Source organism: Toxorhynchites rutilus, chromosome 2, assembly GCF_029784135.1.
Source record: "Toxorhynchites rutilus septentrionalis strain SRP chromosome 2, ASM2978413v1, whole genome shotgun sequence".
Classification (NCBI taxonomy): domain Eukaryota; kingdom Metazoa; phylum Arthropoda; class Insecta; order Diptera; family Culicidae; genus Toxorhynchites; species Toxorhynchites rutilus.
The window spans coordinates 293,127,381-293,152,826 of record NC_073745.1 but is presented as its reverse complement, the minus strand read 5'-3'; the positions used below and the strand labels follow the sequence as shown (position 1 = coordinate 293,152,826).

The following is a 25,446-nucleotide window of genomic DNA, read 5'->3' as shown; positions in this document are numbered from 1 at the left end:
GCTAAACAGAAAGGTTTAACCGAACAAGATGGGAATATCGAGTGATAACAAAAACACAACACCAAAGGTTCTTTTCAGAACCATCAACATATTCATAAAGAGTAAACAGTAAACTAATCCATTTTTCAGGTAGATAGGTAGGTATTCACGTAGGAGAAGAAAATAAAACAATATATTTAAAATATGTATTTAACAAAAGCTGTCCCCTTTGTATAGTCCTACGTCACTCCGGTTATGTCCCCGACATTACCCACCCGTCTTTTATTTAAAGATAAAGATATAATTGAATGAAAAAACACCAGAAAATATTTTTATTTAACTTCATTCACTTTTAATAGTCATTTGATTCAGCCACCTCATTGATTCCCAGTCTGTCAAACCTATTAAGGTTAAATAATAGCTACTTTACGATCTTATTCCTAACCCAATAGATAAAAGATGTCGATTTCAATTCAAATCGATAAGTGTTTCATCCGATCAATTATTGAACATTAGAGGCGAATGAACTTCAAAGTTTAAAGTCTCTTAAAAACAAAGAAAGAAAAGAACAATTATTGAAGAAAAAAATTGAGCGAAACAAAGTTTGCCTGGTCTACTAATTGCAAATACAAGTTTAGCTTAACTAGAAATGTGCAATGTTGTAATAATAACCACATGAATTTAATAATAACCACATGCAAACAATTCAATTCAAAACTGTTTTTATGATTATTATATTTCATTATATTTTTTTTTTAATTGTCTATTGGTTGCATTAGTTTTGGAAATAATTGGTTGAGTCGATTATCTGCTGATTTAACAAGACTTCTTCACAAAAAAGTTGTTCATTTTTCCTTTGATTTTTATTGCGGAAAATAACGAAGAGAAGCCAAATAATTGTGCTTATTGTATTTCTTATAAGTAGGTTACAAAAATACGACCTTAGTCTACAAAGGCTTTGAAAACCAGAAAAATAATTTTTCTCTCCCACGCTATTTTCATTCATCGCACATACACACATCAAAGTACACTGAATTCTTTTTTACGCAACTGATGCGTGTGCGCAAAAAAATCACGTAATTTCGAACAAATCGCGTGAAAAATGTCATGCAATTTCGAGAGAATCGCTTAAAGAAAGATTGCGCCATCACCGACGCGCGCTCGTCACAACCCAGAGCTCTGGTTACCCGATCCCAACCAATGTAAATTGAGCGTAGACAGCATAAAACTACGGCTCGGGTAGGGCTCACGCATTATTTATTGTTTAGAATGAATATTGATGCAAATATGTTCAGCATTTGCGATGGCTTGTAGTCAATGATTGCGTTGGATAGTTCGTAGATGTTTGGATATCAACGTGGTCAAATATTTTCGACACACAACACGACAAGCAAATATTCAGTTTTTGGATGTCTAAAATATTTTTTCGATCTGTTTTTCGAACATGTCGGCACATGGTTAGGTTACCTTAAATATTTCAGTCAATTTTTTTCCATGTTCGATGTTTGACATTGTTTGCCACTGTTGATAATTGAAGAGTGACGATCAAAATAGTGTTTGTACAAATTTCAAACCAAACTTTATCTGTCAAAAAATATCGAATATTTGACCTCCGGGCAAACAGTGTGCGGCTACTAGTGATGAAACGGATTAGAGATGGGAAAAACAGTTCACTTTAATGAACGGTTCACTCATTAACCGTTCATCTAAGTGAATTAAGTGAATCAGTTCTTTTGAATTGTTCTTTCGCTCTTTCGTTCAGCGGTATTAAGAACAACATAGAATTTTAGCTTGAACCCAACATCAATAGACAGCTATTAATTGATATCGTTGGATTGGATAGTGTACGTTAGAGATGGGCAAACCGTTCACGAACGGTACGAAAGAACTAGTTCGCCGAAAAGAGTGAACGAACGGTCGTTCTTTTTCAAAGAACGGTAGTTCTCCCCACGAACTGATTGCGAGCGAACGGTTTGTGAACGAACTGATTCCGAAAGAACGGTTTGCGAGTGAACTGTTTGAGAGTGAACTGATGAAGAGTGAACGAACTGGTTCAGAACGAACTGTTTGAGAGTGAACTGTATGGGAAAGAACTGATTGAGAACGAAGTGTTTGCGGGCGAACTGTTTGCGAACGAACGAGTGCAGCTGAACTGATTGGTGCTGGACGGAATGGATAAATATAACGAGAACGCTTGAGAGAAAAATAAAACGATATTGTCATTTATGAGCAAAATGTATGTAACGCAGGGTTTATTTTGTTAATGTATACTTAATTTTGGGTTAAAAATTAAATTAGATTCTCGTAGTTTTAAAAGCAAAACTATATATTTTCAAGTCCATGTATTCTTTCAATTCCGCGTAACATTCATATATTTCCTGATTATCAGAAAAAAAATCTGGGGGAAGCTGGGGCGATTCATGGATTAGATAAACATAAAATATAGTGAGGGCAAAGTTTTTTCGTTGCTTTCAATTCATTGTTTGTGATTTGTTAGTTAGTGAAAATCGCTGCTGATTTTTTCCCCTGAATGAACATTATGAAATATGATCTTACATGGAACCTACGTGTTCAAATTATATTCAAATTATAACATAAACTTTGGTCGACCGATAAACATATTTTCACAAACAGTTTGCGACTTTTAAAGGAGAAGCAGCTTATCTTTCCTTACTGAATTTCAAAAATATAAATCCCATACGTACACTAGAGATGGGCAAAACAGTTCACTTTGATGAACGGTTCACTCATTAACCGTTCATCTAAGTGAATCAGTTCTTTTGAATTGTTCTTTCGTTCTTGAAAATGGACTTGAAAATATATAGTTTTGCTTTTAAAACTACGAAAATATAATTGAATTTTTAACCCAAAATTAAGTATACATTAACAAAATAAACCCTGCGTTACATGCATTTTGCTCATAAATGACAATATCGTTTTATTTTTCTCACAAGCGTTCTCGTTATATTTATCCATTCCGTCCAGCACCAATCAGTTCAGCTGCACTCGTTCGTTCGCAAACAGTTCGCCCGCAAACACTTCGTTCTCAATCAGTTCTTTCGCATACAGTTCACTCTCAAACAGTTCGTTCTGAACCAGTTCGTTCACTCTTCATCAGTTCTCTCTCCATCAGTTCACTCTCCATCAGTTCACTCTCAAACAGTTCACTCGCAAACCGTTCTTTCAGAATCAGTTCGTTCACAAACCGTTCGCTCGCAATCAGTTCGTGGGGAGAACTACCGTTCTTTGAAAAAAAACGACCGTTCGTTCACTCTTTTCGGCGAACTAGTTCTTTCGTTCGTGAACGGTTTGCCCATCTCTAAAACGGATAGTAGTTTGGCCGGATACCGGATACTGGATATCCGGTAAGCTTCGAGGTAGCCAATTATTTTCATTCAAAGTTACAAAATTTGGAACTGTCTCCAGGGATGATAATCTGAGAGCGGGCACACTAACTTCACCACAAATCAAATTAAACGAAGCAAAAGAGACAAAACTGAATTAAACCTTACACGCGAAGCTTACGACACCTTTTAGGACTGTTACAATGAGGTGGCAAAGGAAATGATAATCGGCATCGCGATTAGGAAAAAATCCCATTGCTGATAAAATCGAATGTTATGCGAAAATATTTCGAATCAATCGCAATCACGTTCCTTGCGTTTGGTAGTCATTGAACGCTAAGCAGAACCCCAATTGACAAGGTTTGCTACAGTTTATCATTCAGCTCCGGGCAGAAGTGTTTACAATGAAAAACTGTTCTCTGAAGCTGGCCTGGTGTACGAAGCAAAGCGTAATCGATCGGTTAGAAAAATATGACAAAAGTCATAGTGTTAATGAATTAATGTTATAAGTTAACATTATTTCAATTTTGAAAAAAAAAATATCTTGTGTTAATGAGAAATAATTGATTTTTTCTAATATCCGGTATCCGGCGCCAGATAGCAAATATTGGCCGGATAGGTCGGATATCGGGTAGTTACCGGATATCCGTTTCATATCTAACGGCTACCTTCAGAATGATGTGTATTTCATTTCCTGTTGTTTATTCATAACAAAGTTTTAGTCCTTCAACAATCACTGAAAAAATCGATATTGAATCATTTTATTTATGTTTTTCAAATGTTTACATAAACTTTAAATTTTTTTGTCTAACATTCTAGCAAAAAATCACGTGCATTTATTATTAAAATAATAATCAAGATCAGACAAATATTAGAATGGTAAAACTAGAACCACTATCCGAAAACATAGCACTGTGAATTCTGTACCACCCTTTAAACAGCCAGCACATGTTGAACTCAAGATGGGTCTATGGTACTAGGTGAGGCCGTTTCGTCACTAAGTTGGTTAGGGGAGCGGTATATGAAAACAGTACGGAAGAAAGTAGAAGGGGAATTATTTGCTTGTGGCGTGAGACAGACTGATCACGAGCGAGCTTCGGCACTAGCGTATTGTGTTTTGTTTACAAACAAAACACAGTAGACTTCCAAGATGGCTGAAAAGTGGTTTTAGCAAGTTGGCCCACCTTAGGATTATACTTCTAGGCGCCTTGGTTGAACTTTTAAATGCGACATTTGAAAACGAAACTGTCGAAGGGTGTGAGTAAAATCACGGCAGTGGAACTTCATACAAATCTCTCGTCGAAAAGTGTCTCCTTTTTCACCGCTTGTTTACATCGACGAATATATTTTTTTCCACTATGTTTCGTAGGAGAGTGTATGCATACTGACAGATTTCTACCAAGGCGCCTAGAAGTATATCCTAAGGTGGGCCAACTTACTAAAACCACTCTTCAGCCATATTGTAAGTCTACTGTGTTTTGTTTGTAAACAAAACACAATACGCCTGTGCCCAAGCTCGCCTGTGATCAGTCTGTCTCTTTCGCGCTTCAAGCAAATAATTCCCCTACTGCTTTCTTCCGTACTGTTTCCATATACCGCTCCCCTAACCAACTTAGTGACGAAACAGCCTCACCTTAGGATATACTTCTAGGCGCCTTGATTTCTACTACGAGGTGTCCAATGAAGGATGAAAGGTGGGAATTTTATGTTTATATTTATATGATTTATCGTACGATTTAATTGAATGCATAAAAGTTGTCAACAAAACTGGAGTTAAGCACATTTTTAAATTTGAACAAATATTGATAAGAGATTCCCAGCAATTCTTGATGTTTATTGCGTGATTTGGTTACTGTATAAGTTGTTTGAAACGAAGGTTTAATGTAATGATTTTATTTTGAGGATTATATTCACAAACATACAAGTATGATTAATATAAATTGCATGTATATGATGCGCCTAGCCAGCCCATACATACAAACGTGGAGGCGATATACCTAGAAAAATTAAATCGTATAATTATCGTTTATATTACATCATATACCCCATATACATGTATATGGCCTCCAATTTCATATGAATATGCCAGTTATACACATCATACAATAATGTGTCTTGGATGTATGTATATCGCCTCCAATTTTTTACGTAGGACTACGTCTTACATTTAGGGTGTCAAATCAGAAAACAGGTCACGTTTTTATGAAATAAAGTTAACGTTAATAACTATTTTTGCTACAAACGGATTTAAACGATTTGCATACCAATCGAATTGGAAATTTTCTAAGATTTTTTTGCTTGATATGCTATACATTACAATCCCATAGTCTGTATATGGTTTAAATTGATGAAAATTGGAAGCATTCCCAGTTTCCCATACATTTGTTCTGTCCATTCGTGTGCTTTCCCGAACAGAGCTGTCAATAACGGGTAACTTAGGCAGCCGCTGCAACAGAAACAACGAAGGGGGATAGCGAAAAGAGAAAATTTGCAAAGTAAACTCCACCCTTGCATAGTAAGTAAGCTGTCGCTAGCGTATAAGTATTGAATCTCCTCTGAGGAAAATTCTCAGAATCTTGCTGTGCCCGAAACAACAAAGGTCGCTTATTCTGCTCGTTTTGTGTTTAATGTTACCCCTCGAGTTGTAAACGCTATCAAATATTTCACTTGAAGTGCATCTGGCATTGTAATTCCAACAACAACCATCAACCATCCATCCGAGCCATGGCAAAGCAGGCGAAAAAAGAGGAGAGTGCAAATGATTATAGGTCGCTTCTAAACATCAGTGTTTGGTTTTTTGTGTGTTGCTTGTTTTCGTTGCGCGAAACTTAGAACTTAGAAACTTTAATGACGGTTTTGACAGAGAGTCGAGAAATGATTTTTCATAAACGGTTATTCTCGCGATGATTCATTTTTAGCACTGCAACTGCGTGCATCTGTTAGACGCATGTTTGATCCTTGATGAATGGCGATGCACTTCTTCTTCTTCTTCTTTTGAATTATAGACATTTGAAACTCAGAGAGTTCATTCGTCTTTGATGGCGATGCACGGAAGATGCCTCTCGTTAATATTCAGTGCAATGCGTGCATTGATATAAAGAAACAAATTGCGACATATGACCAATTAGTGTATTGTTCTCGCAAATGCAAAAAATGATCGTTGCTTCTCGAAATGATTCCACAAAACTACGCAAGCCATTAAACCTTTTCAGGGTCCCCGGAACTTTTTACTAAAGAGTTATTTATGAAATTTCGACGTATTCGCAAAATAATATTCTAAATGATAAACCATCAAATTTGGAAAGAAAAAACGATCTAAGCGGTCGTGTCTCGGATACAACCATTTCTATATAAATTTTGCGATATTTCCACTGAAGCACAATAAACAATCAGGAATGACGTATCCGATTGCAACTCTTTCGTATCATATGTAAGAGCTTTGATTGCCCTAGAATCCTATTTCAGATAGCCGTACGAGATAGCTGCGGCTTGATAATCCCAACAACCAGAGTTCAAATCCCATTGGAGCAATTTTATAACCGTCGCCACCACTCATATCAAACATTTATATCCCTAAAAGTCAATTGATTAATTATTATTTCTACAAACATAAATGTTTATAAAGGTTCTATATACATACAAAAATGGTGATTCCCCGGGCCGAACATTTTACTTCAATATTTTCCGCCAGTATTTTATGGCAGTGATGAATCGTATATTCGTATAACAACAGACTTATTATGTTATTAGGGTGCTCATACACTGTTTGACCGAAGCCAAATATTTGACTCTTTTTGACAGATAAAATTTGGTCAACGTGTAATGATCAAATATATTCTACACAAAACACGACAAGCAAATATTCAATTATTGGATGCCTAAAATATTTTTTCAGTCTGTTCTTCGAACCTGTCGGTACATGGTTAGGATACCTTGAATATTTCAGTTGATTTTTTCCATGTTCGGTGTTTGATATTGTTTACTACTATTGAAAATTGAAGAGTGGCAAACAAAATAGTGTTTGTACAAATATCAAATCAAACCTTATCTGTCAAAAAATATCAAATATTTGACCTCCGGGCAAACAGTGTACGGCCACCTTTAGGTATTGCCTAATAACCTTGAATGTACAGTAAGTTACCTTTAATTCGACATTTAGTTAATTGGACAAACCTGTAATGGAACACGAATAATTGGACATTTTCATCTCTAATTGGATATTTTGTAAACATCGATTTTGGTACCTAAAGTATGGCCCCAGATTGAAAGTCGCCACCAGACGTCGACAATACGACCACTATAATCGTGAATGTCCAATTACAAGCCAATCACCTGTAATGCGACACTGAGTAGTGCCTCGATATGTTGAGGATTAGAGGTAACTTACTGTACATGCTATTTGGGCGCATCATATACCACCCAAAATATCAGATACTCAATGATCTATATACGATAGTTATACGATTTAATGTTTGCTGGGTTGGCATACTTGGCAGCTTGGTTTGTCAAGTTCATAATCTCATGTTTACAGTTTTGAGTTAAGTGCAATTGAATGACGAAGTTGAACTAATTTATTTTTGTCATTATGCTTATCAGAACGCAAAAGACCGGCAAACAGATAATCTTTCGTTCGTAAAAGTTAAAAATAAAAAAAGCAACTTTAACTTTCACTTTTCTTGAAATCGGAAATATTCGGACTTAAAAATAATTTTTAACGTGATATTCCAAACATACATGTATTTCCAAAAATGTATAATAATTATTATAATTATCAAGAACGTTTTCCGCCATTCTTTTTTTTTTTGGTTGTCTATAGTAAATCGTATATACGCATGACAATAGTCGTACTAGATGCATGTATAAGTCGTATATTCATCCATCCAATCATCGTGAATACTGTTGCAAGTGGAAAATAAATGTGTGTTCGTTGCTTATGATGCGAACAAAAATAACAATATAATACAGTAATTTAAATTTAATACGACATTCCGAGGCACCATTCAGTGTCGCTGAGGAGGCGCCCCCGAACTCGATGTTTCCAAAAATGTCTAATTAAACGTGTCACATTACAGGTCTGTCCAATAATCTAAACGTCGCATTAAATGTAACTTACTGTATATATAAACAATATTTATTCCCAGCTGTTTTGAGGTATCTCGCACAAATTGACAATATCATTCAGTTGTCAGTGCAAGTCGGTGCAATTTTTATAGCGAATTCGTTTTTAAAACTGAGTCAGTGCCAAACTGACTCTGTAATAAAAAAACGTTTTCAGTTTCACGAATGCGGTGGTTTGTTGGTGTGCGTTATATAGTCTGATTTGTTTATATTTACGGCAAATGTACAGTGTCGACGTCTGGTGGTGATATTAGTGCTTGGGAGGTAAATTGTTCTCCATCAGATCAGAAGGGCCAAGTGCAGAGTAAACATATAAAAGTTTGAATGAAAATTTTTACTTAATATTGTTTGATTACCTAACACATGTAGTTCTGACACTCACTTAACCATTTATCGATGCATTTCCTGTTTGTTCCACAAATAATTACTATTATAATATAAAACCATCATTAGACACAGTTTTCGTTCAATATTCTGCGATATCGGAAAAAAACTTTTATTTAATCACATAAAATAAATATTCGATACGTCAAAGTAAATTTTCATTCATAATTTTGATTTTGAAATTTATTCCACCTGAATATCCATCATTATTTTCACCTCCCAATGAAAGCACACGTAGCTTAATGCCGTCTACTCTACTCTTCAAAATCAGAATCCGAATTGGATTACGATTCCAATAATACAAAAGCAAAAGCAGCAGGTTTTCCATTTTCATAGTCTTTATTTTTAGATTTTCCAAAACAATATTCGGAACTTGACAGTTCAGTATAGTTGTATTGGTGAACCCGAGTGCCAACCCGTGAAACATCTCAGTGCGAAACTACCCACAATCCAATCGACGAAAAAAACATCGACCTAACAACGACCGTAACGCTGTTACCTATTCACGATGACGACGATTAGGTATCGACATCTGGATACGGCATTAGTTTGTATGAGGCAAACTATTCTCTATCATATTAGTCGGCCCGAATCAGTTTATATTTGCTAAAATTTGTATGAAATTTTTTTCTTGGCATAATTTTTTCTACTTAAAGTACGTTGTTATGACCCTAATTTGAATTATTTTCTATAGACGTTCAGATATTCTCAAAAAAACTTGTCATTATAATATAAAATTATCTCAAAACATATTTTTTATGACGTTTTTTCACCACTTGCAGGCAATGATGATTTTCACTTACATAGAGTACTAATTTGATTAAGGAAAAATCATGTTCATTCATAATTTTCATTTTAAAATTGTATTCATTCCTTCTGCAAATCCATACTGTCATGCCTATTCCCAAATATCGTCAACGCGGATAGTTCGTTAGTCGAAAATACTGAATAATTAAACAAACCAAATGGCATCACTGGTGGTTCTTTTTTCCACTCCGCTAAACTGTCATCTCAAACAAAAACAAATGGATCATACAACTGGTGAGTATGAAATATATTTCGGCTTTTTAATTATTAATTATTTTATCTTGTCTTATCAGCTATGAATACATTCGACTCGTTTGCTTCCATCAATCGGTAAGTGAGAAAGATGATTTCTCCCATCACCACAGTGCGGATTTCCACTTCTATCACAGCAGCCAACAACATCCGTTTTCCTGCAGCAGTAACCTCCAACCCCTGTTGGCAATGCCGGGGGACAGCATCAACAGCAGCAACAGCAGAATTTGACCATGGTATGGTATCGCGAAGAACTTTCCCCATTAGAGGTTCCGTGCTTCGCGCACATTCAAAAATCCTCTTCAGATACGAAAACTCAACGACAAGGAGATATTTATCAACTTGCTCAGCTGAATTACTACCCCGGAGGAACCCGAATGCACTGATTCCGTAGTATAGTAGAATGAAAATAGGCGAGGTTAGCGAACGTAATCGCATGATATTTTAATGTTCGCATTTTTATCCGGATCATACAACTGGTGAGTAGGGAATTCATTTCTGCTTTTCACGTACTAATCATTTTATTTTGTTTCAGCTATGAATACATCCGACTCAATCAATCGGCGAATGAGAAAGATGATTTCCCTCATCACCACATTGCTTATTTCCACTTCTGTCACACCAGCCAACAGCATCAGCTTTCCCGCAGCAGTATACTTTAAGTCCAGGGTGCTATTCCGGGGAACAGCAACAGCAGCAGGACCTGGCCATCGATAGTATTTCGAGCAATTTTCCCCATCGGAGATCTCGTGCTTCACGCACATTGAAGAATCCTCCTCAGCCACATATCTGTGTCATCAAGGGCAAGGAGGTATTCATCAATGTACTCAGTCGGATTTGAATCGTCAATCCAGACAACCCGGATGCACCGATTCCATTATATACCTTATTTTTATTATACATGGATTTTTATTATTTTTTTTCAATAAAATGATTAAAATCGATCAATGTATTTCCTTTTCATTTTCAATAACAAACCAATACAAACAAGCAGCAAGCAGTGCTGAAAGCAGCGCTGCAAGCAGGTCGACGTCTTGCACATGTTGGCGAAAAAGTGGCGTCAAGTTGTTCGATGAATGCATATGAAAGGTCGATAACTCGATTGCAAGGTGGCAGCATTTGAGGTCGATTGTTGACATTTCATCGACCCGATCTTGGCAGGCAAAACGGAATGTGGGTAACAGCTTTCGGGGCGAACTAGTGCGACACTGAGTACGAAACTGAGTGAATAAAAAAACGTTTTGACAGCAGTTAGTGCGGCACTGGGGTTGAAACTGAACAAAAACGAATTCGCTATTAGAGTGTAAAAAAAGTTCACTGTTTACATAAAAGCAACCTCGAATCGGTCCCACTTTTTTGCTTGAAGTTACTATCCCCGGTAAAATTTATAAGTAAACAAATCATCTCGAATATCTTGTTCCAATTACCATTGCCGAAGGATAAATTAAAACTAAATCAAAAACATGGATTACGAACTACGTAATGTAACAAAATTTCTTCCGCTATTGGGGAAAGACCAACGAAGTTAACCGTTATCTCATTTCATTCGCCCGCTTTACCTGCTACAACAGATGAAAGATGTGCTAGGATTATATAACAAAGTGACTGAGTTGTGTTTCACTTCCTGTGTGGACAATTTCTTCGGTCGAGATTTGAGCCAAGACGAAGTTCGCTGTGCGGAACGGTGTGTCGGCAAGTTTATCAACCTGAACCAGCGGCTGATGCAGGTTTACGTGGGTGTGCAGGGAGAAATCAACCAGCGGAGAATGGTCGAATTCGAAGCCCAACAGGCAAAGCTAGCGGAGATTCAACAACAACAGCAGGTGCAGAGCCAGCTTCTGGCCGACGCGAGTGGTGGTGCACCGGAGGAAACTGCTAATATCGAAACGGTGGCCAATTAAGTTTGGGCGGTGTGTGAAATTCCGAAATATAGGCTAATTTTGTAGAAGGTAGAACTATGAATAAAATTTGTTTGAGTGTACTGATAGGTATCCCCGGGGCTGGAAAGACTAGCTTCTGCAATAACTTCCAGCGTTATTTGGAAGGAAAGGATTCATCTGTTAAACTGATACATATTTGTTATGATAGTTTCATCAAATTAGAAAACGCAAATGATATGGATAAGGGTTTGTTCAAAAGCAAGCGACAATTACTATTACGATTTCTTGAAAGTCTAGTAGAAGCCATCCAGAAAAACGATCCATTTCTGATGAATCAATTGAGCGAGGCGTTAAAGGAAGAATACGGTCTAGATCTGCCACTACAGCTGGAACCAACATCGGGGACACAAGTATACGTCCTATTGCTTGACGACAATATGTATTATAGAAGCATGCGTTACGAAATATTCAAACTCGCCAGAAAACACTGCACCGGTTATCAGCAAATTTATTTCGAAGTTCCGTTGCTGGACGCTCGAGTTAGAAACTCACAAAGAACGAAACCCGTTCCGGATGGTATCGTTTCGCAGATGTGGATGAAGCTCGAAAAACCGAGTCCACGTTTTTACACATGGGAGAAGAACACTACGACGTTGAGAGGCTCATCCGCAAATTATGATGCCATCGTAAGCGAGCTTTTACGACGGTCTAATGAGTATGAGAGTGTTGCAGATATCCCAGTTCCTATGAAGATGGAGCAATCGAACATCCATAAAATGGATTTGTTACTCAGGAAAACTGTAGGAGAGATCTTGAGAAATAATCAACTGATTCTGTTCAGCGCTGAATTGAAGCTGCTTTCCAATGAATTGATCATTCGGAAACAGAAGATACTAAACGATTTAAAAGCTGGATTAATTAAAATAAATCCTGACGAAATTACTGATGAGGGAATGCATTCACTGTTTTGACAACAATGTTGACTAAATTTTTCTTTCCGAGAATTGTAATTATGATAACAATAGTGTAACATGCCACAGCTACTAAACAGTTATTACACGGACAGTGCAGTCCCCACCAGAAACCAGAAACTTTTGATGAACTTGTGACCATACCTCATGGACTGAAAAGTCCCGGAATTTTTAATGGGAACTGTTTCCATCGAGGGCAATACACTTGGTATAGCGAGTTTCCAACATTTCGATTCTCTTTATTTAGTACGAAACGTCTAAGTCTGCCTTAGTGCCATTCTGCTCACTGCCTTTTGCCTCAGGAGTGTGGTAAAGGATCCACGTTTCATCCATTGTTACAAAACGTCGAAAGAAGTCCACTCGGTTACGTTTCAACAACACCAAATCGACTGTTGAATCATCAACGCGCCACTGTTTTTGGCCGACGGTCAGCAAACGCGTCGCTAATTGCGCATATAACATTTTCATGTCCAAAATGTATTCCACTCATTCTTTTGAAATGCCCACAGCCTCAGCTAACTCGCGTAACTTCACTTTACGATCGTTCAAAATAAGTCGTTTAAGTGTTTTACGATTTCTGGATCCGTAGCCTCTTTTGGCCTTCCAGAGCGAGGTGCATCTGTCGTTCTCGAAGTAGCAGGAGTAAAATAACATTTCGTCAACCACTGCATTGGTTGTTTAGGAGATTTTTCCATCAAAGAACAATGTTTGATCAACATACGATATTCCTGTTTTTCCATTCTCAATACAAATACTCAGGAATACTCATTTTCTATACGAATACACATAAACAACTGTAGTTTGTGAACAAATAAACGAAATGTCGTGAAACTTCACACATAAGCTATTGACAGATGAACCTCTCGAAATGAATCTTGTTCTTGTCCATCCCCTCACACTCGAAAAAATCTGTACCATTCTAGATAAATCTACAACACTTGATGGCACTATCGAACCTTTCCAGCAAATCTCCTGCAGCGCTACGATGTTGAAATTGTGGGCTCTCAATATTTCCGGGAGAATTTCGATACTCGCAAGAAAATTGAGAGTCTTGCAGTTCCATGTTCCGAGTTTCCAATCTCTATTCCGTGTTCTTTGCGTGAGTCTTGCCCGATTGTCCTGTCGCAAATTTCGTTGTGAATTTTGCTGCGCGTTCCATTTTTAAGGATAGCTTACAGGTCCTACATCAACCCCCAGTCTCACCGGAGGATCATTGTGCACAGCTCTGTTTAGAGTCCCACTCTGGCACGAGGACAGTGATCATCCGCCGGAACGGACGCTCGGATAGGCTGCCTTCCCTGTCAGTATACGACTCATATCCCACCGAGGTTGGTTACCTGATCTTCACTATGGTTGCTCGTACCCCAGTCGGACAGCGGGGATGTAGAGATAGGAATTACTGGACAGAAAGCTAAGGATCACAAATGGGATCTATTTTATGCCTGCAGATACTCGAAGTACCCATGGTGCGCTTAGAGTAGTCGTTTACCAATCTTTTTCAATGTAATCCATTGTCGTGATACCACTGAAGCACCTCTCGATTGTACTAGTAGCTTGCCAATATGGCCAAAACTTCACCGGACCTTTATGAGCCTTAATAAACGGAAGGAGACGTATCTGCAGGCACTCTTCCTTATACATTTTCTAGTCCATTGACCTGTTTGTGACGAGAACCTTGGTTTTCTGTTCACAGCTGCAAATCCCTGGCGAAATTATTAAACTCCTGTAAAATTTCTCAGAGAAACCGAACTTAAATTAGCTGGGAACATCGCATCTAGCTGTGGCCTTATACATTTTCAGGCCTGGGAGCTGTTTTAAATCCATCTCCACTTGCATCTCTTTTCTTCTGACTTCCTCAATTGTTCTGAATAATTCAACATTAGCTTGCGATCGTATTTTTCATTTTTTTATCCGCCGAAAGATATAGGTTTTCCAAATAACTTGCTGTCAAACGATTTGAGATATGCTTACTACGATTGCTTCTATAAAATGAATACTGATTCAGGATTCCAGGTAAATCAAACCTAAACGAATCCAAATAGCCTCACACCTCAATCCTCCGTGTTGATTCTCATGCAACGGATATTGTCGAAACCGGAAACACACGCATCTTCTCCCCTGTAGAAGATGCGAAACTTAACAGGTCTTCTTTTCAAGTTGCTACCAATTAACGCAATGGGCCTCACAAAAAAATTAATCTATATTCACAAAACATGTCTGACATAATAGTAAAATAGAAACAAAAACTTCACAACTTGCTTCCTAAATAAAACCAAATTCCACGCGGGCAAGGCACCTGTCGCGAAATACATTTCCGCTTCGAAGCGCGGAAATCTGTCTTGACAAAAACACACCCACACATATGTACCTGTCTCTCCGTCGTTGTATTGATTGCTGTAATAATGCCCCGCATCAAACCGTAGCCCATTTTCAGTCCGTTGCTTTACTGATCTGTGAGAGTTCCGGAATTTTACGGAACATTTTCCGACCGATTCCAACCAGAATAATAATGTGGCACGTGTGGAGGATGAGGCTGCTCACGCTGGTACTTGGGTAAGTATTCCAGCAGAATTCGATAAGTATCAGCAGGAGAAACTTTAGACTGGTTGTGTACTCGGTAAACCAGGTCAGATAGGGTAAACTGTGGAAGTACCACACGTAAAACTGGTAGTGAAGACTGCGGGCGCAAACGATTCCGATGAAGTTTGCGGTAAAAATAGGAAGCAATGCCAGCTGAGTGGCACGATCGAAATGAATGGAGAATTTGCTGTTCCTTGACTCCTCTTCCTTCTCCAAAGGTGCAGCGCCGTTAGCACTCACGGTGTCTTTGTTCGCCATCTTTTTGATGCCCTTTTCGAATGATTTTAGGAACTTTTCCTGTTCCTCGGTCAGTTTTTCTTCCTTCTCGATCTGGGCCTTTGGTGTTTCCTTTTTCTTTTTCGCTTGTGTCATCTCCCGGTTCTTGGCATCGATTTGAGGCTTGAGCATCATTTCCAAATGTCTCAGACGGCAGTAATTTTGGAAATATTTGAAGCATGGTGATGCGAAAGCTGCCAACAGCAGCACATGAATGGCTAGCAGAGCTAGATGAAAGTACCGATTTTCAAACACATCTCTATCCAGAAAACGGTAATTCACAGTCCACTTATGTTCAAAAACTCGTCCCAAATCGAAACTTCCTTTAATGTACTCCCAGGGATGAGTAAGCAGAAACGGGATACCCAGTACAAGTTGAACACTTCCGCAGATGATCAATTGTGTGCATGTTTTCAAATAACCCAAATTAGTGATGAACAGAAGCAAGATTGCGGGTGCAAATAAAAGCACATTCATTTTAACGGAGACACCCAGACTCAAAAATAAACTTCCCAATGACCATCGATTGTCTATGTAAGCATTGAGAGCCAGATAGAGAAATAGAATTGCAATCGGATCGTTAAAGAGCCTGAGTACATATATAGAATGTATCCGGTAGGAAATGCAGGACGTGATCACAAGAACATACGGTGGAATTTTCCTACTCTTGCTGTACAGCCGAAGAACCAATGCCATTTGGATGAGATAGATAACAATAAAGATGTATTGTGCCAATCTGATATTCTGTCCACGAGAGGTAATGTAGTACAGGGCACTGTAAATGTAAACAAATCCTGCCGGGTATACTAGTGGACCAGTATCACCTAAAAAGGAATTAAAAAGACTTTAGTTCTTTTTCTCACATGTCAACCCTTCACAGACTATTTATAGAACTTTGCTGCTCCAGTCGTCACCTTAAAAACTCACCTCTAAGCAGTGCATAATTAGTTGTCCCATTCAGGAATCCTTCGCTTTCCTGCATGTACGCTTTCCAGTCAATTTCGGTATACGCAACATTTTGTACCACGAGAATGTTCAGCACAAACTCACCGGCCAGAATGAGCCATGAAACGAGTGGTAGCTGGGCCGGATCAAAAATCAACGATTTCACGAAGGAAGTATTTAGGTACTGCTTTCGCAATCGATTCCATGGCGAAAACTGACTGTTCTGCTTTCGTGCGCCGGTAGAAGCATTTTTGTTTTTCGCACCCGGAGGTGCCATGTTGTTGCTCTGAAGGACAAGGCTACTTGTTCAGCTCCGTTCTCTACGCTCCACCCATTGCGTGGGAGGAATAGAACCGAAAGCATTTGGAGCATTTGACAGCAATGGGATCATTCGAAGCGTCGCTGTGATGCGAGCATCTGGTATGACGTCATCGGTTTTATTTGTTTTGTTTTGTTTCGAATTTGTCGTTATTACCAAGGGATTGCTAAGATGGCCGCCTTTTAGTAGCCAGCATAGAAAATCATGAGCATAGAAATCATAACCTAAAATTAAAAATTAAGTGCTCCGCGCGATTCTTCAGTTGTGATTTTAATTGCAAATCGTCAAGAATGCTTCCGGATGGGTGTCCAAACATCGCTTGCCAAAGAAAACTATCCAACGTAATCAAATATTAACATATATGACACCAAACTAAGCGCGAGCCCTGTTTTATGCTACCTACGCTCAATTTGCATTGGATGTGATAGAGTTGCCAGAGCCCCGGTTATTACACAGACATCTGGTAAGGAAAAATTGAAATCTTGGTCTTGGCTCAGAAACATAGATATTTTACAAATATCTTTTTTTTTATTATCCTTTATTTTTGAGACTTTCAGCCTCCTGGGCTTCTTAGAAAATAATGAGATCTGCGAATGGAATGTATCCATTTCTGGTCGCGTCAGCAGAATAAATTTCCGTTGACATTGACTAGACTTCCCAATCTCAGAAAACGAAGCTCAACCGTTTTCTAAATTTGGGATGCAATGGAATTTCAAGTGAACTAAACAAACTTTAAAAAAAATTATAGGAGGTTGTGTCCAAGATACGACTGCATTGTTGACGTAGAACTACGCTGTTATTTTATGTAAGTCGCTTATTTATACCTTCGGATATTGTTCTATAATGCTGTGAAATTTGCATTGTCAAAGCCCTTATGATGACGGAAAACAAACAATGTTAACTGCTTGGAAAAAGACTGAACTATGCCACACAGCTTGTACTCTGCTCTAACGCCCATCGATGCGAATTCGCTGATGAGTTTGTCAAGAGCGACCGCCTTCACCACCAGCGGGGGGAGCTTGATTTTGGTTGCTGCCTGGGTAACAGCGCTCACATTTTCGACCGACGCGCCGAAGTCGCCTACTTCGCTATGTTTCGATGCGGTGTCACACTTGCGAAGGCTCGGCTCAGTGCGAGCGCTTTTCACTGCACCAACATCGCGTGCAGCATTAGATGACGCTTGCATCGAAATTTTATTGCCCCTGCCCAGCAAACATTAAATCGTATAATTTTGCACGTGCCAAATCTTACAAGAAATCCGAATAAATCATAATCGCATATAATATCAATCAAAGTATGTATCGTGTATATTTGAAATCGCATTAAATGTAAAAACTTGATTTTAAATACCATTATCAAATTAAGTCGCAATTCGGTATAATAAACATCAATTTTATGATGCACATTGTCGTAAAATATATTTAAGCCGCATCATATGCGTATATTACGCTGATGCAGTTTGTGTGTCGTATAAGCGTATAATTTAAATCGATTCAGTACTGTAGTGAATCGTGTTGCATGCTGAAGAAAATCATGAAACAGTGAATCATATTAGATCCTAATAAAGAACATATTACATCATATTGAAATGTCAATGAAATGCTGATGCACTCGAAAGTATTAACCCCTGTTTAATTAAATTTCAGATAGCCGCGCGAGATAGCTGGTGGATGATAATCCAGACGACCGGAGTTCGAACCCACATCGGAGCAGTTCTCACCAAACATCAATCTGCGCTATTTCAAACATTCACATTCCACTCCCAACACAAGTCAATCAAACAATTATTATTTCTACAAACATAAATACTCATATAAAAAAATGGCGATTCGTGAGGCTATAATAAACATTTCACGAAAATATTTTGCGCCATTTGTTTTTTTCTATGCCTGTAATAAATCGTATATGAGTATGGCAAAAGTCGCTATTATAGCCGGTCAAAGTTGCATATTCATCCAAACAAATTCGGTAAGCATTTCCCAGCAAACATTAAATCGTATAACTTTGCACATGATAAGTCACATATAATTTCGTATCAAATCACAATCGCATAAAATATCAATCAAAATATCGATCATATATATCTAAAATCGCATAAAATGCAAAAACACGATTTTCCACGTCATCGATGGATTGAGTGGTAACGTTGTCGTATCAAATCGCATATCAGTCCAAAAAGCATCGCATATCGTTATATATGGCTTTATATGCGTACAAAATATGGCATATACGTATATTGCCTCCACTTTTGTGTGTATATGCTAGTTATCTGCATCATATATCATACAAATGTGTCTTGGTTGTATGTATATCGCCTTTAAATTATACGATTTAATGTTTGCTGGGATGGGTTGCCATCCCAGCAAACATTAAATCGTATAATTTTGCACGTACTAAGTCTTACAAGAAATCAGAATAAATCATAATCGCATATAATATCAACCAAAGTATGTATCGTGTATATTTGAAATCGCATAAAATGTAAAAACACGATTTTATATATCATTATCAAATTAAGTCGCAATTCGGTATAATAAACATCAATTTTATGATGTACATTGTCGTAAAATATATTTAATCCGCATCATATGCGTATATTACGCTGATGCAGTTTGTGTGTCGTATAAGCGTATAATTTAAATCGATTCAGTACTGTAGTAAACCGTGTTGCATGCTGAAGAAAATCATGAAACAGTAAATCATATTAGAACCTAATAAAGAACATATTACATCATATTGAAATGTCAATGAAATGCTGATGCACGCGAAAGTTTTAACCGCTGTTGAATTAAATTTCAGATAGCCGCGCGAGATAGCTGGTCGATGATAATCCAGACGACCGGAGTTCGAACCCACATCGGAGCAGTTTTCACCAAACATCAATCTGTGTCATTTTAAACATTTATATTCCACTCCCAACACAAGTAAATTAAATACTTAATATTTCTACAAATATAAATACTCATATATAAAAGAGGCGATTCGTGAGGTTATAATAAACATTTAACGAAAATATTTTGCGCCATTTGTTTTTTTTTCTATGTCTGTAATGAATCGTATAAGAGTATGGCAAAAGTCGTATTTGGTGCTTTGACAATTCATGAATATATTCATATTAGATCGCAATTCAATTCCAACATAATCGCTATTATAGCCGGTCAAAGTTGCATATTCATCCAAACAAATTCGGTAAGCATTTGCCATGTATGTATATGCCTCCACTTTTGCATGGATATGCCAGTCAGGCGCATTATATGCCAACCAAATTTTAGGGCATATGATGTTATATATACGCTTGTTATGCGATTTAATGTTTGCTGGGTGGCAATGCGTTCATTTTTTGCAGGGCTCGAGCCTGCCTTCCTCTTCTTCTGGCTCATCACACACTACGCGAAGCGTCAAATTTATGACGCGGAAAGAAGAAAAACACGATACGAATAACGCCAAAAACGAAAAGAAAAAAACCACACGACGATATCCAATTTGGATTACCACTGGTGGGGTCCAATCATAGATCGAAGCGCAGCGAAAACAAAGTGAACTGGATTGCTCAACAGTCCGATGCCGAATGAAAGTTTGCCTGAGCGAGATCCACTGTTTATACTCGAGGCAATTATTCCCCTTCATTCTTCTACTTTTCCTTTGTTCACGAAGACTTTAAATCCTACGATTTCACCTTCGTTGGTCGTCGATAAGTTGCTCGCTCTGTTCGGGAAAGCACACAAATGGACAGAACAAATGTATGAGAAAATGGAAACGCTTAAAGTTTTCATGAATTTTAACCAATCACAAACCAAGGGATCCTAATGTATAGCATATTAAACAAATCTTAGGGAATTTCCGATTCGTTTAGTATGTAAATCACCAAAATCCGTTCGCGGCAAAAATAGTTATTAACGTTAACTTTATTTCATAAAAACGTGACCTGTTTTCTGATTTGGCACCCTTAATGAAAGACGTAGTTCTACGTCAAAAATATCAAATTATGCCGACCCGCCGTCGGTGGCGGCGGCCTTTCACAAACAAACCTGTGTTCCATCGTTTGCCCGGTTAGTTTGAAACACAGGATACGATCCTTTAGTTAGGTCCGACCGAGCGTTAGCGAGCGTCGGGCGGCAAACGTTTGCCCGGTTAAGTAATTGCTATATATTGTATTTCGGCTCCGGTGACGCTAATACGAAAGTACCCAAATATTTATCTCTATATATATAAAAATGTTGTGTTCGTTTGGGTACGCGTCAAAAACTAAAAAAATACGAAACCGATTGAGCTCAAAGTTGGACACAATATACATTTCACTCCGAGGAATGTTGTTACGGCATAAAAAATTGGAAAAAATGGAAAAAAATGATCTTCTATATGGCCATAGTACATTTCTGAAATTAAGCTTCTTATGAAAATCAACCATTTCGTATTAAATATGAATTCTATGTGATGGAAACATCTTTTTTTCAAGTGTTTGACAAAATCATGAACTGAAATTGTGTTTCGGAATGATTTAAAATTTATCGATTTCGCTCATCCATCTCTATCTCTATATATTTAAAAATGTTGTGTTCGTTTGTGTACGCGTCAAAAACTCTAAAAATAGTAAAGAGATTATAGGAGGTTGTGTCCAAGATACGACCGCATTGTTGACGTAGAACTACGCTGTTATTTTATATAAGTCGCTTGTTTATACCTTCGGATATTATTCTATAATGCTGTGAAATTTTAGAAACAACTGCTTAGTAGAATAATCTGTGAAATGGTTTTTTCATTGTAGAATCAGTTGACGATAATTGATTGATTATTCGTTCTTGCCCTCGCAAAACAATACAATAGCTTATTGTATGTCGCAATTTATTTCATTTCAATGCATTGAAAATTTACCTCGAACACTATTCCGGTGGCCTTTTTCTCAATAGACATAGACTCGGTTACAGTCGATTATATACATGTTGCATCAGCACCATTATTCCACATCTCATAACTACATCAATATATCTTAGGCACCGCATGGAAACAACAACAATGACAACACTTGCAAGTATCAAAAATCATGCTACATGTTATTTAGTATTGCCTCAGTGGAATCGCACCTCTAGGCATCGTTCGTACAACGTAAACCAAGCGCCAAGCAAGCGTTCGCCATAACATGCATACAAAGCCATTACATTGGTGGCTTGAAACTACTAGGAATATAAACACTTATCATCATTTTGCACTATTCTCAAAAGAAACGCTTCTGTTTATGGGCCTGATCACGAACGTCACTTCACGGTGATAACGAAATGAAGTGCATAAAACCTTACATACAAATCATTTCGTTTTCACCGTGAAGTGACGTTCGTGATCAGCCCCAATATTACTGGCCTCGAAAAAAGATGTATTTCTTTCTCATGTTCGAGAGAAGCGCAGCTGTCACCCTTAGTGGAGGAAGTTTCGCTACTGGTAAGCGAAACCTAATCACATACAAAATTCCAGAACGACATTTACTTTCTTGATGACTAAACAAGCGAAATACACTCTTTTGTTAACCTCGAAAACCTCGAAAACATTAGCATCTCTTCATTATGATCAAGATTAGCGCAAATGCAATCCTAATTAAAGGCTAACTGGCACGCGAACCCAAATAACTTATAGCATTCCAGTAAGACATTCAAGATGCTTGGTTTTCTCCAAATAATTTAACAACCTTAACGCCTGCTTCGCCATAACGTCAGTTTAATGCATTGATGCATTCTCAAAGGCACCAACGAAGCCCTTATGATGACGGAAAACAAACAATGTTAACTGCTTGGAAAAAGACTGAATTATGCCACACAGCTTGTACTGTGCTGTAACACCCATCGACGCGAATTCGCTGATGAGTTTGTCAAGTGTGAAATTCTGATATTCACTGCACGGGTTCCTCAATGCTGTTTGTATAATCCTACAGTGAAATCACCCGATACAGAGAGGAAATATTAAGCGTGGTTTACCTATTCCACCGTTGTCTTCTGAAGAAGGAAATGAAGTGGAAATGTATGCTACTACTGCTGCTATGATATATCACCAACATCACTGTTATACTGTCAGCTGCGAGGGGTAGGGTATTGTGCATTTGATCTTTCTTCCACGCACCTCACATCAAGAGCGACCGCCTTCACCACCAGCAGGGGGAGCTTGATTTTGGTTGCGGCCTGGGTAACGGCGCTTACATTTTCGACCGACGCGCCGGAGTCGCCTACTTCGCTGTTGTTCGATGCGGTGTCACACTTGCGAAGGCTCGGTTCAGTGCGAGCGTTTCTCACTGCACCAACATCGCGTGCATCATTAGATGACGCTTGCCTCGAAATTTTATTGCCCCTGGCAATGCGTTCGTTTTTTGCAGGGTTCGAGCCTGCCTTCCTCTTCTTCTTGCTCATCACACAACGTCCAATTTATGACGCAGAAAGAAAAACACACGATACGAATAACGCGAAAAACGAACAGAAAACCCAAACTACGATATCCGAGTTGGATTACCACTGGTGGGGTCCAATCTTAGATCGAAGCGCAGCGAAAGCAAAGTGAACTGGATTGCTCAACAGTCCGATGCCGAATGAAAGTTTGCCTCAGCGAGATCCACTGTTTATAATCTAGGTATTCCCCTTCATTCTTCTACTTTTTCTTTGTTCACCGAGACTTTAAATCCTACGATTTCACCTTCGTTGGTTGTCGAAAAGTTGCTCGTTATTGACAGCTCTGTTTGGGAAAGCACATAAATGGACAGAACAAATGTATGAGAAAATGGAAACGCTTAAAGTTTTCATGAATTTTAACCATTTACAAACCAGGAGATTCTAATGTATAGCATATTAAACAAATCTTAGGGAATTTCCGATTCGTTTAGTATGTAAATCGCCAAAATCCGTTCGCGGCAAGAATAGTTATTAACGTTAACTTTATTTCATAAAAACGTGACCTGTTTTCTGATTTGACACCCTTAATGAAAGACGTAGTTTTACGTCAAAAATGAAAATTCAACTCAACCCTGCAACCACAATGTGCCACAGCAAAGCGTGGCAGGGTACAGCTAGTTACATATAAAAAATAACAAGGTTTTTCGCAAACTGTGAGAAAATATTAAACGAAAAATGTTTTTGATAATATTTTTACATTGTAATAAAGAGTTTTAATGAAAATATACGGAATGTATCTATAAATGGTTTGGCAAGGATTCCATGTTGCAGGTTATCAAATAACATAAAGTAAAAATTTTCATTCAAAATTCGAACAATTTAAAACCGGCTCCGGGCCTGCTAACTCGATAGAGAACAATTTTTCTCCCTAAACAAATAACGCCGCCAAACATCGACACTGGATTTATTCACATTTCATTGTGAATAAATCCAATGCATCAATAAAGCTTAATATGTCATGTCGAAATAAAAACGAAATAAGAATTACATACCATTACTAGTATTACTATTTATTTCTTGATGTTTCCACTAAAATTCATTATATTAAAAATTTCATTATGAGACACAATTTTCGATCAAATTTTTCTTGCCAGTGGCTAGAAATTTCGAGCTGCTTCATGCTGTTCAATCAAATGTTTAGATCTTAATATTGCGTTCATCCCATCGTTGCTAAACAATTTAGAAGCTTGACATTATTACTATTATAATCAAAAACGCTCGATGGTTACCAAGAACTGAGGCATGGTAAAAACATTAAAAACCAGACATCAAAGCGCCGAAAATATAAGCGACCCATCCTTTACCGGGCATCCGATTGCGCCCACTTATCCTACCGGTGTATATTTTCTGTAACAGTGATTTCATCACGGAACATTTTACTTTTGGAGCACGGAATTCGTAAGAACCTGGAAGATTCTAATGCTGCATTCATACTTGTTAGATTTGGAAAAGTTTGTTAGGTTTAACAATGCAGCAGTTTTAAAGATATAATCTTTGAAATCATTCGCTTAACCAACCCTACGTGTTATAACCTCAAAAAAAGGTGTACCCATCTGTGCTGAATTGAAATTTATTGACCAAATAAATAGATGCAATTAAATCAATATTCGGAAAAATATGGTTTCTCATGTGTTGACTTATTCTTGTTATTCGTGCAATTGAAATGCCTTTTTTTGCAAAAGTTTTTTTTGGTGGATACGGTTGATCAGATAAGCGGATATCCACATACCACGTAGACAGTAAAAAGCACTATTGTTCTGCATTTAGCGTCTAGATTATTACCGAAAAGTTTTTGAGACAACAATCTGCTGTACTTTGTGAAAAACTTCGCGATTTCGCGAACCTCAAGATTTCGTCTTAGTGTTCGTGTTTACCATGCATTACACATCACATGCATTACACATCAAATCCAATGTTATCGGTAAATGGGCTATCAAGCTATAAACATTCGACTTTCGGCGCAAAAGAGTGGCCACAATGGTGGTTTGCAGCCAAAAACACCAAGGTTGCAATTTTAGAGTCAAAATTTACAACGACCGCAGGCAAACCTTTGTTGATTTTGTGTCAGGCAAATACCGCAACTACGGGATTCGATTCGATTCCAAAGGGATGTAACTATCTAATTTCCATCAAGAAACTCACCGGCATCTACCATTTTCGGCCGAA

General features: G+C 37.9%; 3 protein-coding genes and 1 long non-coding RNA gene across 5 annotated transcripts; 3 read left to right on the top strand and 1 right to left on the bottom strand.

Moving 5' to 3' along the window:
• Window positions 1-9,712: 9,712 nt before the first annotated feature.
• LOC129764638 (uncharacterized) lies at window positions 9,713-10,828 on the top strand. Its single transcript, XR_008741180.1, has 3 exons — window positions 9,713-9,866; window positions 9,926-10,363; window positions 10,420-10,828. It is a non-coding gene; the product is annotated as an uncharacterized LOC129764638 (long non-coding RNA).
• A 259-nt stretch (window positions 10,829-11,087) lies between these two features.
• On the top strand, window positions 11,088-11,924 carry LOC129764637 (mitochondrial import inner membrane translocase subunit Tim10B). Of its 2 annotated transcripts, none has more exons than XM_055763906.1 (2): window positions 11,088-11,363; window positions 11,456-11,924. In XM_055763906.1, exon 2 carries the CDS (start codon window positions 11,456-11,458, stop codon window positions 11,783-11,785), a length of 330 nt encoding a protein of 109 aa, XP_055619881.1. In that variant the 5' UTR covers window positions 11,088-11,363; the 3' UTR covers window positions 11,786-11,924. The 2 variants fall into 2 exon arrangements, with proteins under 2 accessions (XP_055619881.1, XP_055619880.1); XM_055763905.1 differs by having other exon boundaries at window positions 11,090-11,368.
• On the top strand, window positions 11,842-16,362 carry LOC129764632 (L-seryl-tRNA(Sec) kinase). Its single transcript, XM_055763899.1, has one exon. The coding sequence runs from the start codon at window positions 11,842-11,844 to the stop codon at window positions 12,733-12,735; it is 894 nt and encodes a 297-aa protein (XP_055619874.1). The 3' UTR covers window positions 12,736-16,362.
• LOC129764627 (lethal(2)neighbour of tid protein 2) lies at window positions 14,917-16,892 on the bottom strand. The gene is made up of 2 exons (XM_055763890.1): window positions 16,519-16,892; window positions 14,917-16,415 (listed from the first exon to the last, which is right to left on the bottom strand). Exons 1-2 carry the CDS (start codon window positions 16,811-16,813, stop codon window positions 15,166-15,168), a joined length of 1,545 nt encoding a protein of 514 aa, XP_055619865.1. The 5' UTR covers window positions 16,814-16,892; the 3' UTR covers window positions 14,917-15,165.
• Between the last annotated feature and the right edge of the window lie 8,554 nt (window positions 16,893-25,446).

Bases quoted from the DNA above. Each gene is read 5' to 3' on its own strand.
- LOC129764637 (XM_055763905.1), top strand. From the start codon at position 11,348: ATGGATTACGAACTACGTAAT. The intron at 11,369-11,455 runs GTAACAAAATTT...CTGCTACAACAG, and splicing joins TGGATTACGAACTACGTAAT to ATGAAAGATGTGCTAGGATT.
- LOC129764632 (XM_055763899.1), top strand. From the start codon at position 11,842: ATGAATAAAATTTGTTTGAGTGTACTGATAGGTATCCCCGGGGCTGGA.
- LOC129764627 (XM_055763890.1), bottom strand. From the start codon at position 16,813: ATGGCACCTCCGGGTGCGAAAAACAAAAATGCTTCTACCGGCGCACGA. The intron at 16,416-16,518 runs GTGAGTTTTTAA...ATTCCTTTTTAG, and splicing joins TAATTATGCACTGCTTAGAG to GTGATACTGGTCCACTAGTA.